We start from the raw sequence: 18,485 nt of genomic DNA, 5'->3' as shown, positions 1-18,485 counted from the left end.
AAGATCCAAGAGGTTGAGCGCCCCAGGGTTCAATCCCAGGTGCCAAAAAGAGAGAGAGGAGGCGGGAATGCACTAGAGAGACTGATTTCCGTCTTCATCCCGCGCGGTGGCGCACGCCTCTCCCTAGCCCAGCCCAGGTCCGACCCAGCTCCCACCCCCGCGCGGAACTGGGTGGCCGCTCATTCCTCTGGAGATGCTGCAGCGATGGCGACCGTAGCAGGTGGTGCAGCCTACTTCCGGAGGGGCAGTCTGTTCTGGTTCACAGTCATTACCCTCTCCTTTGGCTACTACACGGTAAGGGCAAGGGCCACCCACCCAGGGAGCGGAGCTAGTGCTGCAAGGTCTCAGGACTTGCCTGCAGGGGGTCCGCGCAGGCGCAGTCCTGGCTCTAGCGCGTTTGGATGGGGTGGGGAGGGCCAAGACCTGGGGAGGAGATGCTGAAGAATTAGTCCTCAGCAGGGCCTTGGGCGGGTGCTCAAGGCTCTGCGAAACCGGCTTGCCGTGCTTTCCCTATGTGGACGCCAGCACGCTCCCCACACGGGAACTCAATGCCTGGGTCTTTCAAGATGGTGGAGGGGAAGTCAGAGGCCGGCAGGGATGCTACCTCCTACTTCCGTGTAGCCAGACCCTTGCCCTCGCTGGTCACAGCCCTGACGCTGGGATACTTCTCGGTGAGTCCTGGGGCGGGCGGTAGATCGGTTTGGGACGGCCAGGCCCTGGTAGGGCAAGGGTTGCTGTGGGAATGAGGTTCTGCGCACGCGCTCCTGACGGTTGCCTACGTTACTGGTGTAAGCGGAAGTTCCCTGGGCTCTTGGGAAATCTTCTGCTTTTTGAGGGCTTCTGCCCTTGTGCTCTGGCTCCCTGTAAGGTTGGTTATTCAGGCTTAACAGAGTCTGAGCCTCTCACAAAGAGTAAAGAAGTCAGACTTCCATAGCCCTGTCAGCTCAAGATAGGACTTCCGAAGCAGAATGTTTGAAGCAGTTGGAATGGCTTGGAAAATGGGGATAAAGCTGAACAATGGGCAGGATTAAATTGCTCAAAAGAAATAAAGAGGATATAACTATCTGTTTGGGCATAGATGTGGCAGCAAGAAAGCTCTACAGAGGAAGCACATCTTTTGTAGGGCTGAGAGTTTGTTTAATGGGAAAAATGCTAGGAAATACACTGGGAGCTAAATTGATGTAAATATGAAGGAAGGCAAAGCTATTTGACTATTGCCCAGAAGGGATTCTGAAGATTGGGGAGTCCTCATGTCCACGGTGTTGTTTGGTGTCACGTGTGACCACCACTGTCCTGATTTCCCCATATGGGAAATGAAGGCATTGAATTGAAACTTTTCAAAGGTGCATTTCTGTTGTGCTATTTTGACTCTCTGATTAGGTGGAATCCAAAGGGGGGAAAGCTTTGAGGACTTCACATGGGGCTATCATGGAGCTGTATACTTCCTTTTATTTGTTTTTGTTTGGCCTGATAATTCATGCTTTGTTTTCATTTTATATGGAAAAGAGCATCTTGGGAGAAATAGCATTTCTCTTGACAGAGATGAATGGACAAGAAACTTTGACACTGTGGACAATTCTCAAAAAACTAAGCAAAACTAAGCTGGTAGAGATTACAACATAGGCTGAAGAAAAGTTGATAATTTTACTATAGAAACCTCATGTGTTTAAGCAGTTGCTATTATAACTTAACAAAGTGAATCTTACCTATTTTTCATCTTTGTGCAGTGGATCATTTCCAGTTTTAAAAGTACAAAAGTGAAGGAAGAGACAGAAGTTTTACATTAAATGGGGCTTTGGCTCAAACTGTAGTTTCTTCAGTAAAAAGCTAGTCAAGGAACATAAACTAAAAAAATGTTAATGACCTCTGTAAAATAATGTTTTGCTGAAATTCATTAATAAGATTAGGAGTTGGCCACCCTGGGCACTGAGTCTGATAACCACATAGTTTCCTCTGCCTAAACATCGCAGTATAGTCACTTTTGTTAATTAAAATTTAAAAATGGAGGACCAGAGCGGGAGTTGTGGCTCTGTGGTAGAGTGCTTGCCTACAGTGTGTGAGGCCCTGGGTTCCATCCTCAAAACCACATATAAATAAATAAATGTTTAAAAAAAATAAAGGACCAAGGGCTGGGGATATAGCTCAGTTGGTAGAGTGCTTGCTTTGCATGCACAAGCCCGTGGGTTCAATCCCCACCACCACAAAAAAAAAAAAAAAAATGGAGGTCCAAATAATGGTGTTCAGAGTTTTTACAGTCTGAGTTGTTTTGTAGAATCAGTATTATTTCATAGCTGCTCTCAAAAATAAATAATTGCTGATCTTTAAATGATCTAAAAGATACTTTGTATTTCTGCTTCTCTTTCAGTGTGTTGTCCTCTGGCCTCAGAGTGTGCCTTATCAGAGCCTTGGACCTCTGGGCTACTTTACTCAGTATTTGGTGAACCACCATCACACCCTCCTGCATAACGGGTAAGGAGAACTGCAGAAGCCAGTTGTGGACATTACAGCCCTGGTCTCACTGGAGACCTGAAAAGCCTGCAATTGTCGTTAGATATCTAACAGTGTTGCTAGTTCACATTAAGACACCTTTCTTTTTAAGATTTCTGTGTTAGATTTCATCAGTTGGTAGCTATCACCTTAAACTAGTCAAAATGTTTTTGTTTTCCCTGTTTCAGGTATTGGCTTGCCTGGCTGATTCACGTGGGAGAGTCCTTATATGCCATGGTATTGTGCAAGTAAGTCTTTGCAATAGGTCTTTGTCACCTTTCTCATGGTATCTAATGGAAGATGAGAGTAGCCACATTTCAATAATTTATATACTTGTAGGATGAGAACACTCTCAGGTTAGATCTGAATTCCCATACCTTGTACTGAACCTGACATGGAGTACTCAGTAAATGTTTGATGAATAAATTCAGTTTGTTTATTAATGAATCAATTATTTAGTTATCTAATTGAGATGACTTTTGTTATGTTTTCAAAACTGTGTGGCCCCAACTAGAACAAAAGGTTAGGCTTCCTTCTAATTTGAAAAAAGAGCTAAGTTATTGATGTAGGCCAATGGTTCACAGTCCTAGTGTCACAACTGAGTCACCTGAGGAGCCTTTATGAAATATACAAGTGTGGTTTCCAGACCCAGAGATTCTGATCTGGTAGGTCTTGCTTCAGACATAGGAATGTGATCTTTCTTAAAGTTCCACAGATAATTCTGGAGCACAATACAAGTTAAAAGCCCCTAAACAATGCCCAATGCATCACATTCCAGTGTAGGTTAATACAGTGTGAAAGTACTAGAAAAAAAATTCTCTTTATGTTTGTGCTTTGCATAAGCAAATACAGAAATTATGATACAGAGAATAAGATGATTATCCTAATGCTTAATTGCTTTGAAATTAATATCTTTGTATGACCCAGATTAATTATTACTTCTATTATTGTTGTATTACTTCTAAAAGTGCAAAGTGGGACACTGTATTACCACTATATTTTAATAATAAATATAATTAACATTGATTGGGTGCATACCATGCAAGAAACTGTTAAGTATAGATTATGGTATTCTATCTTCTTGTTATTAAACACACGGGGCTTTCTACCAAAGGAGCAGAAAGCAACTATGTTCTTTTCACCCCTCTCCAAGTAAATTTACCCCATGAATTTTTCCGTCTCCCCCGCACCCCCACTATAGCCCTGGATGAAACTCAAAACAGATCTGTGGGTTTTTTAGTCACTATCTGTAATTGTCCACTCTCATCTAGTCTGTTTGTTAAAAGTATAAGCTTCTTCTAATTAAAAATGTCAGCTCCTATCCAGCTATGGCTCAGGAGCCTACTTGTGGCTTCCTTGGAATGGTAGGAATGGTTAGGGAAACAGGCCCAGTCGCTTGATCAGTTTTTTGGGTGCTATCTATGTTGCAAATTCAGTGTAGACACTTTTTCTCTAGAGGGCCTTTGGTGAATTGGGGGGAAATTGCTTATCATTGTGGATCTCCCTTTGCATTTCCCTTGATGGTTTTTCCTGGTGCCTCCTCCAGCATGCCACTTTGCACTTTTACCTCTGGACCTGTTTTGAGAAAGACTTTTACCCTTTTATTGAGATCACATCTATGCTTCATTTGGGCCTTTCAGGCAGGGTTCCTTCAAAACACCAGGTCCAGTACCCTTCTAAAAAAATCTGTCTGGCTGATTTCCTTATCCTTCCAGTGTGATAATCTGCAAGTGTGTACAGTTCCCAGTACAGCTGGTTTCTTTGCTCTTTCACCCAGCAGACTAAAACAGTCTTAATACTTTTGAGTCAGATACTAATCCTTTCTTCACATCTCAAGGGCTCATGTCAATCTCTCCAACTGGTTCTCTTGAAGCCATTCTCTGGACTTGACACAGAAAATGTCAGAGCATACAGGTACCTCTTTACAGTGGCCTCTTCAGCTTCTTAGTGAAATCTTACCTTGGAGTTGTTTGGCCTAGTCCTTGAACTTAGACTGCCAGAGTATAGATGGCATTATTATAACCATCTTATCCTTTGAATCAGAATTTCTGTATATGCTTATGCAAAGTACAGATATGCAGAGAATCTTTTTCTAATACAGGTTAAAGAGAATTTTTAAAGAGATCTTTCTCATGTGGTATTAACCTATACTGGTATCTGCTGAATAGGGTCTAGTCTGGGGGCTTTAAATTTGCATTGTGGCCCAGAATTATCTGTATAACTTTAAGAAAGAACATTCCTATGTGTGAAGCAACACATACCAGATCAGAATCTCTGGGTATGGAAACTAACTATGTGTATTTTGAAAAAACTCTTATTTTGTAATGGCATTTGGAACCTCTAATGAAAACCTAAAGACTCAATTTAACATTCTTTTATCAGTCTTTTGAAGAGCAGAGGAAGGTTAGACATGGAGAAGTTGGTTCTTAAAATCGTGGCCTAATCTGTTGGAATGTAAATCATAATAAATACTCCTTTTGAATTATAAGATAAATGAAAGAATAAATAAATAAGTGAAAACCTGTAGTACAATTGCAGCCTCCCAAATTCTACTACCCAGAAATAGCTACATGTAACATTTTGGTGGATTCCTTTTCTCATACATGTGAATTTTTTAATTGAATAAGTAGTATGCACAAAACAGTGTGGGTACTGAACCCAGGACACTTTAGGGTCCCACTGAGTTGCTGAGGCTGACTTTGAACTTGAGATCCTCTTCCCTCAGCCTCTGGAGTTGCTGAGATTACAGGCCTGTGGCACTGCACCCAGCTGACAATATCCTTGATTCTAGATAATTATGAGAGGCAGAAAATTAAAATTTACTGAGCATCTGGCACCTTGGTATAAATTCAATACATTTTTTGTAAATTCCTCTTAACCAGAGATAAGATTGGACGATGTTTGTCTTTATATTCAACCATAATCATAATATTAAGTACCTTTTCCATGTTTTTAACAATTGCATGGTAGAGCTAGGGATGTGGCTCAGGGGTATAGTTTTTATCTAGCATGTGCATGGCCCTGGATTCAATCTTCAGCAATCAAAATAAATAAATCAATTTCTTGGTAATATCAGATGCAGTAGTGCACTCCTGTAATCCCAGTGACTGGGAAGGTTAGGCAGAAAGATCTAAGTTCCAAGCCAGCCTCAGCAACTTAACAAGACCCTGTCTCAAAATTTAAAATTAAAAGGGCTGGTACAGCCCTAGTTCAATCACTAGTACTGCAAAAAAAGATTAAATGAAATGAAAATTTAAAGGTCTCCTAAAATCCCCCAAAATAGTCATTATTAAAAGTTTAATATTTATCATTACGATTTATGCATTTATAAATAATTTTACACATACATAGAACTTCTTCTATTAACAGTTTTCCATTGTTACATATCCCTGTTTTTCTGTGTCTATTCATGTGAATTTTACTCCATCCATTAATATTAGTGCATTGTGTTCTATTATGTGAATTTGCCTTAATGTATTGAAGAAAGTCCCCTTATGATCAACTTTTTAAGTCTCTAAATTGTTTTGCCATTATAAACTGTATTGCAATAAATATGTCTTTAGTACATTTGGCCTACACCACCCACACTAACACTATGGTAATTGGGTATTTGCCCTTTTCTTATCCATCTATAGGCACTTTTTTCTTTTCCCCCTTTAATTTAACTACTTTGCCACTTAGATGTTTTGCAAATATTCTTTCTCTGGGTCTTTTTCTTCTGGTAGATCTTTTGAAAAATAGAAGTTGATCAGTGTATTTTATTTTTTTCTTTGTATTGAAATGATGAAAGTATTCTTTAACAGTATCTTCTAAAAGAGTTTTACAATTTTGCCTCTCACATTTATGCCTTTAATGTACCTGGAACTGATTTGTGAGTGGGAAAGATGTTTCTGATGTCACCTTTTTCCATATGGATGCTCAGTCCTCCCAGAGCCATTTGTGATTGTCTTCAATCTCCATTGATGTACCTGTCTTATATCATATGTATATTTGTGTATGGCTGTTTCTAGGCTTCCTGTTTTGTTCCATTGGTCTGAGTGTTCATTTTTGGGACAACATGGCTCTGTCAGTAGTAGTGGCTTTATGATCATTGACACCTGATAAAGCACATCCTCTTGCCTTCTTGTTCAAGAAGGAGGCTGCTCCTGGACTTTTACACATTCTTATGCCTTGTCATATGCTGCAAAAGCAAAAATCTAAACCTGTTGAGATCTTTATTGTATTCACCATGTGAATTAATTTGAAGAGAACTGACATTTCCATTCCTGCATCTTCTAAACATGAAATGATCCGTATCCATCTATTAAAATCTCCTATAATATATCAATAAAGTTCTGTAATTTTAGGAGGTATTTCACATCTTTGTTTATTCATTTATTGACTATGGCCAGCTGTTTCTACTTTCATATGATATTATAAATGACTGTTCGATGGTAGTCTCTGTGGATATCATCAATTTTTATATATCACCCTGATGTCTAACAACCTTGCTAAGTCCATTTATTTATTTAGTCCATTTATTAATTCTAATAGTCTCTACATATACAATTGTGTCTAGATAGTTGCACTTCTTCTTTTCAATTTTATGTACCTTTCGTTTGTTTCTTCCCTTTGTGTGCTGGCTGTATTTACAGTGTCAACTGAAAGTGGTGGTAGTAGACATTATAAAAGAAAGCCTTCTGCCAGGCGCAGTAGCACAAGCCTGAAATCACAGTGGCTTGGGAGGCTGAGACAGGAGGATCACGAGTTCAAAGCCAGCCTCAGCAATGGCAAGGCGCTAAGCAGCTCAGTGAGACCCAGTCTCTAAATAAAATATAAAATAGGGCTGGGAATGTGGCTCAGTGGCCCTCAGTTCAATCCCCAGTACAAAAAAAAAAAAAACAAAAACAAAAAAAAAACCTCTGTGTGTATCATGTTACAGGAATTGTTTCTTCTAGAGTTCTGTATACCTCTATTAAATTTAGGAAGCTCCATTGTATTTCTAAGTTTGAGAACTTTTATTAAGAATAGATGATAAAATTTATCAAATGCTTCTGAATTTACTAAGATTCTTTATGGTCCTTTTAAATCTGTTAGTGTAGAAAATTATATGCTTTTATATGTGATGTTTGTTTTAAATAAAAAGTCATCCAAATGAGATTAATATTACAGATGAGACTAAAATTTCCTTCAATTAGATCATTTTTCTTATTTATTAATTGGAGTTTTGTTTTAGGCAGTTTAATTTGAAAGACTCTGTGAGCAGGTGATTATTATTACTATGCACCAAGCTCTTTCCTAAGTTCTTTGGGTATATTATCTTACCAATCACCTCAAAATTTGGTGAGTTAGAAACTACTATCCTATTTTTCAAATGAGAAAACTGAGTGATTTTCCATGTCACAGCTAGTGGGTGGAAAGCTGGGATTCTCTTCTGGTCTGTCTTCAAGACACTTGCTCTGAAGCCCTGCTAGTGCTGATTACCTATCCACTGATCAGAATCACATGAGAAACAGTTGTACAATACTGTACCCAGAGAGCAGGCAGACTGGTTCCCAGGGAGGTGTGCCACCTAAGATGCATTTATCAGAAAACAAGAGAGATGAAAAGTAAATGAACCCATCTTTCACCTTCAGAGAAAAACAGCAAAATAAACCTGAAAGTAGATGGAAGTGCTAAGTGAAAAAAATAGAGAAGTCAGTAACCCCCTAAAATGACAATTCTGGTGTCTGAATTTTGTTCTTTCTTTTTCAGGTATAAAGGAATCACAGACAGTCGGGCTCAACTACTCTGGTTCTTGCAGACTTTCCTCTTTGGGATAGCATCTCTCTCCATCTTGATTGCTTACAGGCCAAAGCGCCAAAAACACAGTTAAAGGAGAAAGCCAAAACTTCCTCTCCGCTTTCACATCCAGACTCTCTTTTGGGGGGTGCTCTGTTTACTTGATGATCTTTCTACATTCTAAAAGTGTCTGTCCTACAAAGGTATTTAAGACCCTCTCAATGTTCATTTTTCTTCCATATGCTCGGGTTGAGCTTGAGTAGACTAGTTGTTATCTAAGACAGAAATAAGAAAAAACTCTGGTTTTCCAAGTTCTACAGAAAACTTGAATGGCAACAGACTTGCAGCCTCCCCCTCTGAGGCCCTTGGCTGTGCTGGTTCCTCTCTGTCTTCGGGGCTGAAAGGAGTACTAGATTTGCTTGCTGGTGGGCCTGTGCTCCCTGTTTCTGAGTAAAGCATCTCTTCTAAATTTGTTCTCACCTTTCTGAACCAAAAGAAATGACACTTCCATAATACATTTGTTAGACACCTGTGAGGCAGGATCTTATCTCCTCAACTAAGCAATTGTGTAAAGGCCCAAAGGACCTGCCAAGAACCCAGAGCAGAGGACCAGGGCAGGGTCTCCCTGATGCTGCCAGCCAGCAGTGATCCTTCCCTGCACATTGCCCCAGGGACACAGTGCTCTGTGGTAGGCAGAGTGTGATGGCCACTGCTAGATTGCCACAACTCAGGCAGCTGTCCTTTTCCCTGGGGCACCTGTTCCCACCTGTGCATCAGGTGGTTCTCCTCCAGTGTCATTGACAAAGGAGGGAAGTACTTCGCTTCCACTTGTTCTGTATCATTCATTCCATGTGCCCTCATCTCCTAGAACAGCACAGGACACCTTCAGTAGTGGTGCCACCTTTCTGTGGGTCCTCTGGGGAAACATGGATTGTTCCCCACTCTCCTGCTGTCTGTGGCTTTCTTCATCCAGCCCTAGCTTACTCAGTCACACCCACATTCCCCTCTAGAGATGCTAATCTATGGGTTTTCCAGCTGGTTTCTACCTCACTGATTAACCTGAATGTGCTTTATTTCTACTGGCCTTTGGGGAGAGAGGTCCCCTATCTCTGTCCCTTTACCTTGGAAACATGGTGCCATCACACTTAGGATTAGGGCTCCTTCTGTGGAGAGCATCTGCTTGTTCTCTGGAAGCTATTTCTCATTTCCCTTTGTGATTCCTTGGGCAGGTTGTTGAATCAGCATACATTTATAAGAAACAGCTCTCCCCCAAAAGAAAGCCCCATGAGACATCATGAGCTATGAATTGTTTTTAGCGGACATACATTTTTTGCAAATATATCTCAGTCTTTCCTGATCTTCCTCTTGGAGTAGGGGTTACTTTTGAGTAAAGAAAAAAATTTGACCAGGAATTAAGCATCATGGAGATCCAACCAAGATTTTTTTTAAAGCATAGCTGTCTCCAAATGACACTAATAATGACAATAATGGTACCCAGAACAATGTGGCAGATGATTAAATGAAATAGACTAACTCAAATAAAATGCTGTGACTTTCTCTACAATGAAATGGATTTTTTTGTTTTGATCAGTGTTGATATTATCACACATTTTATTCTTTTTCTCGGTAGCTCTAAATGGAACTGTTGGCACAGTTCAAATATCAGTTTGGCGTTCACTGATTAAGAAATGCAGAATGCCCTGGTTGTGAGGTGTGTGGTTCTCCATTCCTGTGTGCTCGATGAGTCTCTGGGTTGGACACCAGTGTCTCTTTTTTTTTTTTTTTTTTTGTATGGTTGTTTCCTCTTTGTTTCTGTTTTCATTCAACACCTGATAAGATCTGTGCAGCAGGTGAAGTGTTCTGGCATTTTTAAAATGCCAAACGTAAAGAAATCCTATGATCTTATTTGTGGCATTATTATGGCTTAGAACCAAAGGGGATCTTAACAGGTGCTGCAGGTCATTCATTTTATAGAACCATAAACTGCATCCCAGCGAGAGTGACCTACCCAACATCTTCCAGAGAGAGGCAGAACCATGAGCCTTGTATTTCCTCTTCCCACACAACCCAGGAGTTTAGAAGTAAGTCTGTGAAGCAAAAAGTAAACAGAAAAATGGAGCCATCTTGACTCTGCATTAGTCATGGTGGTGATATGGGAGAAACAGATCTATGTTGAGATGAATGAGAAAAGGCCAGAGGCATCTTCATGGAAGCAAACATGGAAGATGAAGAGACTGACCTGTTTTCTCATAAACCCAAAAGATTTCCAGAGTATGTATAGTTTGGAAGAACAAAAAAGAAAAAGAAAAAAAACGACCTCACATCTTAATAGAAGGATCAACATATAAACTAACATGGCCTCCATTCACATGTTTATGAATCCAAGTCTGAACATGTTTTATAAGTCATGGTGTTAACAAGCTTTAGGTTTAAGAAGCTAAATTTCAGATGTGTTGAGGCTTTTTAGGAAAACAATTTGCCCTCTCAGAAGGCCCTTATGTCTTTACACTGAACGTACACAAAAGAAAAGAAGTTAGAGGATAGAGTGCAACTGCAATTTTATCTTGCTGAGGCCCTTCCTGGAGTTTTATTAATTCAAGCTCTAAGTTTGATGACTTGGTTAATAAATACCATTTCCCTGCAAAGGAACTAAACAGACACTTCTCAAATGAAAAAAATATGAGTGGTCAAAAAATATATGAAAAAATGTTTAACATTGCTAGTAATTAGGAAACTGCAAACTAAAACTACACTGAGATTTCATCCTCTGTCAGAATGGCAATTATGAAGAATACAATTAACAAATATTGGTGAGGAGGTGGGGATGCATTACTGGTAGGACTGCAAATTGGTGCAACCACTCGGGAAAAATTTGTGGAGAGTCCTCAGAAAACTAGGAATGGAACCACCATTTGATCCAATTATTGCATTCCTCCATATATATCCAAAAGATTTAAAGTCAGCACACTGTAGTGACCAGCCACATCAGTGTTTATAGCAGCACAATTCACAATAGCTATGCCATGGAGTCATCTGGGTGCCCCTCAACAGATGGATGGATAAAGAAAATGTGGAGTATATACACAAGCCATAAACAATGACTTTATGGCATTTGCCAGTCACTGGATGGAATTGGAGACTACCATACTAAGTGAAATAAGCCAGCTCCAAAAAGTTAAAGGTCTAATGTTTTCTGATATGAAGAAGCTAATCGAAAATAAAAGTAGGATAAAAAAAAGAAGAAAGATCAGAGGATTAGATAAAGGAGAATGAAGGGAAGGGAGGAGGGATGAGAATAGGGGAAGACAGTGAAATGAATCTGACATAACTTTCCTATGTATATAAATGGATATGCCTTAGTGAATCTCACCATCATGTTCATCCAAAAGATACTAATTTAAAAAAAAAACTATAAATGGCAGAAGGATCAGTAGCGTAGAGGGAAAGGAACAGTGGGAGGGAAGAAGGGAGAAGAGGAGGAAATATCACGGACTGAATTAGAACAATTATATTTCATGCTTTTATAATTGTGTCATAGTATATTGCATCGTCATGTATAACTAAAAGAACTAATAAGAAAAGATGAAATGGAAACTTACTCTTCGTTATGTACAATTTTATGTAGTTCTTTACCCCATCTAAATATTTTTTAACTCACTATATATAATGAAAGTATATTCTCCAAAATTTTTTTCTTTTTATGAAGAGATTTGTATACTGTTCCACAGTGAACATTTGAAAATGCTAATCAATTGCCACTAAATATGCTTTTTTTTTTTTTTTTTTTTTTGGTACCGGGAATTAAACCCAGGGATGCGGAACTCTTGAGCCACATCCCCAGCCCATTTTATATTTTATTTAGAGACATGGTCTTGCTAAGTTGCTAGGCTGGCTTTGGCTTTGAACTCGCAATCCTCTTGCCTCAGCCTCCCAAGCTACTGGGATTACAGGCATGCACCAGCAGGCCCTGTAGTGTATCTGCAATTTCTAAGAAACATATTAATATGGCTTCTACCATACTAAAATATTCAGTACTTAGGAAAACAAAACATTTCAGTACTTAGGAATACAAAAAAAAAAAAAAATGAGAGGTCTCTACACTGAAAACAAAAACCAAGATGAAAGAAGTTGAAGAAGATACAAATTCTCCATGGCATTAATCTGAGCAATGATTTTTTGGACATGACCCCAAAAAGAACAGGCAACAGAAGTAAAAATAGACAAACAGGATTTCATCAAAGTAAAAAGCTTCTGCACAGCAAATGAAGTTCTCAACAGAGGGAAGAGACAACCTTCAGAGTGGAAGAAAATATGTGCAAAGCCACACACCTGATAATGTGTTAATATCCAAAACATACCAGGAACTCAAACTGAAGCAACAAACAAAGCACTCAGTTAATAAATGGAAAGTCCCTGAGCAGATAATTTCAAAAGAAGAAAAAAGTCAGGTGCAGTGGCATAACACCTGTAATCCCAGTGACTTGGGAGGCTGAGGCAGGAGGAGGACAAGTTCAAAGCCAGCTTCAGCAATTTAGGGAGGCCCTAGGGAACTTAGCAAGACCCTGTCTCAAAATAAATAAAACTTCTGAGGATGTGACTCAATGGTTAAGTACCCCAGGTTCAATCTCCAGAACAAGAAAAAAACCAAAAGGAGGAAGAAAAAATCTGCCCATGGTGGCACAAGACTGTAATTGCAGTAACTCAGAAGTTGGAGTCAGGAGGGTCAGAAGTTCAAGGGCAGCGCTAGTAACATAATGAGACTTTCTCAAAATTAAAACTTAAAAATGGCTGGGGATGTAGCTCATGGGTAGAGCACCTCTAGTGTCAATCCCCAGAACCACACAAAACAAAAAGAGACAAACAAATGGCCAACAGATGTACAAAAAAATGCTCAAGGTTACTAATACTCAAGAGAAATGCAAACTGAACCACAATAAGATACCATCCTGGAAGTGGGGTTGTGGCTCAGTGGTAGAGTGTTTGCCTCGCATGTGTGAGGCCCTGGGTTCGATCCTCAGCACCACATAAAAATAAATTGATAAACAAGAGGTATTGTGTCCAATTACAACAAAAAATAAAATATTTTTAAAATGTCGTCTTCTCACACCAGTTAGAATGGCTATTACCAAAAGGAGTAAAGATAAGTGTTAGCCAAATGCAGAGAAAAGGGAACCCTAGTACATTGCTGATGAGAATGTAAATCAGTAACCCATTTATGATAAACAGTGTGGTGGTTCCTCAAAAAGTTAAAAATAGAACTAACATCACCCAGCAATCTCATTACTGGATATATATCCAAAGAAAATGAGATCAACATGTCAAAGAGACATCTGCACTCCCATGTTCATTGCAGTATTGTTTTCAGTAACCAAAGTATGAAATCAGTTTATGTGTCCATCAACAGATGAATGTATAACGAAAATGTGGTGTATCTACATAGCGGAATACTATACAACCTTTGAAAGATGAAATTCTGACATTTAGAACAGCATGGAAAGACTGAAGGACATTGTGTTCAGTGAATTAAACAATATACAGAAAGACATATGTCACATGACCTCATTTATATGTGGAATCTTAAAAAAAAAAAAAGTTAAACTCAGAGAACCTTGAAGGCTATTAAGGGCTGAGAATGTTTGTCAAAAGAAGCATATTTTCAGTTAGAAAGGAGGAATAAATTCAAGAGGTCTGATGTTCAACATGGTGAATATAGTTATTTAACAATATATAGGTATGTGAAAATTGCTAAAAGAATAGATTTTTAAGTGTTTTCACAACAACAAAAATTTCTATATAAAGTGATTTTATTGAGCCTGATATAGTTATTTCACAATGTACACATATGTCAAAACATTATGCTACACATCATACGTGTGCCCAATTTTTTATCATTTAAAAAGAACAAGAATAATTCCACATCCTTAGGATGAAAACAGAATGGCAAATTTAAAGTCATTTAGATAAACTGATTATAATGCTGGCAAGGGACTGGGAACATAGCTCAGAGTTACAGGGCTTGCCTAGCATGTGCAGTGCCCTGGATTCAATCCCCAGTACTGGGGGAAAAAAAAAATACAACGCAGGCAACAGGAGTAGAGTTGCTCTGAAAGGTCTACAATTCCCCATGATGCATCCAGTGCTTCTCAAACTTGATTCTTCAGATGGATCAAGTAGGATCTTGTAAAAATGCAGGTTGTAATTTAAGCTTGATTAAGTAGAAGTGATTGAATCCAGCAATCATGCTCGATTAGGCCAGGCATGATTAGGTTATTTCATCAAAGTAAAAAGCTTCTGCACAGCAAATGAAATTCTTAGTGGAGAGAAGAGACATTAGTGATGATGTTAAGACTGATGGCGTCAAGTGTAGAGTATAGAGGAGATTCTACAGGTCTAGCAGGCTCTCTATGATGTACAGCACTTTGAGTAGCCAGGAAAAAAAAAAATCTAGAACTAGAAGTCAGATGATTCTATCATGGTTCCCTGAGGATGAGATTAATTTCTGTATGTGCCAACATGGGTTGGTGTGTGTGTGTTTGGGTGTGTTTGTGTGTGTGTGTGTTTGTGTGTGTGTGAGAGTGATGCTGGGGATTGAACCCCAGGGCCTTGTGCATATGAGGCAAGTACTCTGCCAACTGAGCTATATCCCCAGCCCAGCCAACATCTTTTTATCAATAATAAAAGCTTCATTGTAAGCTCAGCACTCACTATATACAGTATTTGGAGGCAAATGAAAAGAACATTGTTCAAGGCCTTAAAATGCCTGATTGGATTAGTTGATTGAAATTTGGGGATTGAGGTCTTTTGAAAATAGAAGGAATCCAGTACCTTTCAATTATTTACTTGATTCTAGACGTTGATGTAAAATATTCAAATCCACAACTCCTTCCGGTCATGTCATCCCCATCTTGTAGTTGAAGACGCAGAGAATTCTTGCCAAGATGACTGACTGGCCAGGAGATGGACTCCCTCCCCAACAGTTAGCCCTGAAGGAGACAACAGAAGCACACAGAAGCCAGGATTCCTAAAACTAAGGAGTGGAGGGATTGAGAACTCTCCCCACTGTCTAGACCAAAGTGGACTGCAGTCTATGGGGGTGGAGAGCTAGCTAATTAATAGCTATAGTCTGGACAGCTTGTGAAACAAGGTTGGAGAACTTGGCACACTCTGCTCTCATACCTTCAAGTTGCCTTAAGACAGTCACCAGCAGGGACCCTTTCAGCACAATAGCACCAGGGCCCATCAATGTCAGCAATGGGGGGAGGGTGGGCAGTGTGGGAAATAGTTCATAACAGGTCATTTGCTCCACCACACTCCCAACCAAATCACCAGGCTAGTGGATTAGATTGTTATTTCTTCCTAAATTTAGAAGTGAAACCCTAGCCAAAGAAAGGGCTAGTGGATTGGCCTTAAACAGGGATTAAGAATTGTGTAGTCCTTGGATTCTCACTCTATAAATAATCACTAGGACTGGAAATGTCACCAGATAGGTTCATGGAGGTCCCCCAAAAGGAAAAAGGGGACTTTAACTCAGTCCCAGTAGATTCTCGAAATTTCAGAGAAGAATGTCAGGACACATCTACCGTGGCTCAAGCTGAGATTTAGCCAGGATAGCAAGCACTAGAGCAGGATGCACACTCAAAGGGAGAGGAGTGCAGGCCTCAAGAGTGTTCACTGTTGGGGTCTCAGCCTTCTTTTTTTTTTTTTTTTTTTTTTTTTTGGTAGCAGGAATTGAACCCAGGGGCACTTCTTAGCCACATCCCAGCCCTCTTTTATATTTTATTTAGTGACAGGATCTTGCTAAGTTACTTAGGAACTTGCCAAATTGCTGAGGCTGGCTATGAACTCCCAACCCTTCTGCCTTAGCCTCCAGAGCTCCTGGGATTCAGGTTTTTTCTTTTAAAGGCCACTTTGTAAATGGTGAGTGTGAGAAGTACATAGGCTGGTGGGAACTTGATAAGCTTATTCTTTTGATTACGGAGCACAGTGATCCACAGTGGTCTAGTTCTAAATAATTTTCATGGTGACATTATCTAGTTTCTAGACAGCACTTGGACTGTGCTCATGTTGTGGCTCTGTAGCAATCTCTCAATTGTTCTTCCTTTAATCAATCTAAAAATATATTCTGTAAGCTAACAAGGTATATAAGCACAAATTAACTGGACTTACAGTGTTCTAAAGTATACTGAACCTCTTAAAAATTTAGGCCTAGAGGAAACATTGGCCAGGGCGTGATGGAGAGGGCACTGGAGGAGTTGTTAGGCTTAAAGTCACAGTCCTACTTTCCTTCTCTGTCTCCTTCCCACCTGTTTTTATTTCTTCTCTCCTACCTCAAAACCGTTCTAGGCTGGGTTTGCTGCCCTCACCCCCTACCCCCATTGAGTCACTGCATCAGGAAGCAGTGTGATAGCAAGCCATGTGTTGGAAAACGGCAACTGTCACTTTTTAAATGACCATCTTAACCTTTGCCCTAAGGGAGAATCTTTATATGATTTTTCGAGGGAAGGTATATGGGTCCCAGATGGGTGGGTACCTCAGTTGTCCTGAGCTTTAGAAGGTGGCCTCTCCTGGTGCGCAGGCTGAGTATGCGTCTGTCTTCCTACACACGGGTCTGTGAGAGCTATCCAGAATCGATTTCCAAAGAGGACATCGATGATCAAAGTTTCTGGGTTTTGTTGTGATCAAGGTTCCTGGCAAGCACCCTTCCAGGTGTGACCTTCTTTGGTAACAGGGTGCTCTGGAAGATGGCTTTGTGCATTCCCAGCTCACTTGAGCCTTCAGTTAATTCATAAGAAAAAAAGCTTCAGGTTGGGGATGTGGCTCAGCATTAGAGTGCTTGCCTAGCTCGAATGAGGCTCGGGGTTCAATCCTCAGCACCACATAAAAATAAATATATTGTCTCCATCTACAAGAAAAAAAAAATGCTTTACTGGGCAGTTTATCCTGAGGAGAGAGCAGATGGTACAAAGAGAAACTTGTAAAAATCAGATCTTCCTCATCAGGGGACTAACTACACTTGTAAGAAGAGCAGAGATGAGGGCCTGGCTGTGGCCGTCTTCCACTGCGTACTATGGATGACCTAGTTTGATGCCCCAAGGGAAGGTGAGCTCTCAACCCAATTCATTGGAAAGTGAGGAAAAGAAGTCTACACGGAGGAACAGATATCCTCCAAAACAGATGTGTTGGAACAGAAGGATCCAGAATCTAAAAGTGTTCTTTAGGTAGGCAATAAGAGAAAATTATGTAAAAGAACAAAAATTGTTTAAAAAAATGTGAAAATATCTGGCATATAAAACAGTTGAAATAATATAATAAATGGAAACAAAACAAATGAAATATGATGGATATAGTTGAAAAATAAATTGTGAATATAAGATTGTAGAAGTCCCACAGTAGGACTAAAAGATATCAAGTACAAAAAAGAAATAGTTGGGCTGGGCACAGTGATGCACACATGTGATCCCAGAAGCTCAGGAGGCTGAGGAAGGAGAATCATGAGTTCAAAGCCAGCCTCAGGGATTTAGTGAGGCTCTAAGCAACTTAACAAAACCCTGTCTCAAAATAAAATAAAATGGGCTGGGTATGTGGCTAGTGGTTAAGCGCCCCTAGGTTCATTCCCTGTTTTTTTAAAAAAAAAAAAAGAAAAGAAAAATAAACACTTCATAACATGAAGAACAAGCATAAATACTAATAGCAGATAGAAAGAAAGAAAAAAATAAGAGTAGAGGAAATATTTGAATAAATATTTCTAAAAACTGACCTTATTTGAAAGGGCTTATAAAGAGCCAGACAAGACCCACATTGAAAACATGTTTGGAAGAAGACCTCAAATAATAAGAGGGAAAAAATCCAAGCAATGATGTGAGAGATAGGACCAGCAAGAGGGTGGGGAGGGGAGAGTTCATATTATCTTATATGAAGTTCAGGTTCAAATTTTCTTCATGGTGCAGATGTCTTTACAGCCTCTTGGTATTTGAGGATGAGGGTTAAGGGGATCCAGGACCCAACCCAGGATCACACATAGCAGTTAGTTGTTGGGTTCCACTACCATTTTTGTTTTTGGTTTTGCCTGTAATGATGTGTGTGTGTGTGTGTGTGTGTGTGTGTGTGTGTGTGTGTGTGTTTGTACACACGCGCGCGTTTTACTGGTGATTAAACCCAGGGAGGCTTTACAACTGAGTCACATCCCCCAACACCCTCCTTTTTTAAATTTTTGATGTAAGATCCTGATAAATTGCTGA

At 39.7% G+C, this 18,485-nt stretch overlaps 1 protein-coding gene and 1 long non-coding RNA gene across 3 annotated transcripts in view; one reads left to right on the top strand and one right to left on the bottom strand.

Moving 5' to 3' along the window:
- The window catches only part of LOC308634779, a 55,032-nt gene that overhangs the window by 14,489 nt on the left and 22,058 nt on the right, over positions 1–18,485 (bottom strand). The window lies entirely within an intron of this gene.
- On the top strand, positions 3–9,805 carry TMEM254 (transmembrane protein 254). Of its 2 annotated transcripts, none has more exons than XM_081268855.1 (4): positions 3–294; positions 2,366–2,469; positions 2,676–2,735; positions 8,221–9,805. In XM_081268855.1, the coding sequence occupies exons 1-4, from the start codon at positions 205–207 to the stop codon at positions 8,339–8,341; spliced, it is 375 nt and encodes a 124-aa protein (XP_081124981.1). In that variant the 5' UTR covers positions 3–204; the 3' UTR covers positions 8,342–9,805. The 2 variants fall into 2 exon arrangements, with proteins under 2 accessions (XP_081124981.1, XP_081124980.1); XM_081268854.1 differs by lacking the exon at positions 3–294 and adding an exon at positions 301–671.

Source organism: Spermophilus citellus (assembly GCF_964194105.1).
Source record: "Spermophilus citellus genome assembly, chromosome: 15".
Classification (NCBI taxonomy): Eukaryota; Metazoa; Chordata; class Mammalia; order Rodentia; family Sciuridae; genus Spermophilus; species Spermophilus citellus.
The sequence above is the reverse complement of the archived record's forward strand: the minus strand, read 5'-3'. Positions and strand labels throughout refer to the sequence as shown.

What these genes read in the sequence shown, in the direction of transcription:
- TMEM254 (XM_081268854.1), top strand. Translation starts at nt 513, where the DNA reads ATGTGGACGCCAGCACGCTCCCCACACGGGAACTCAATGCCTGGGTCT. An exon ending in TGACGCTGGGATACTTCTCG is followed by an intron (nt 672 to 2,365) that starts GTGAGTCCTGGG and finishes CTTCTCTTTCAG; the next exon opens with TGTGTTGTCCTCTGGCCTCA. An exon ending in CACACCCTCCTGCATAACGG is followed by an intron (nt 2,470 to 2,675) that starts GTAAGGAGAACT and finishes TCCCTGTTTCAG; the next exon opens with GTATTGGCTTGCCTGGCTGA.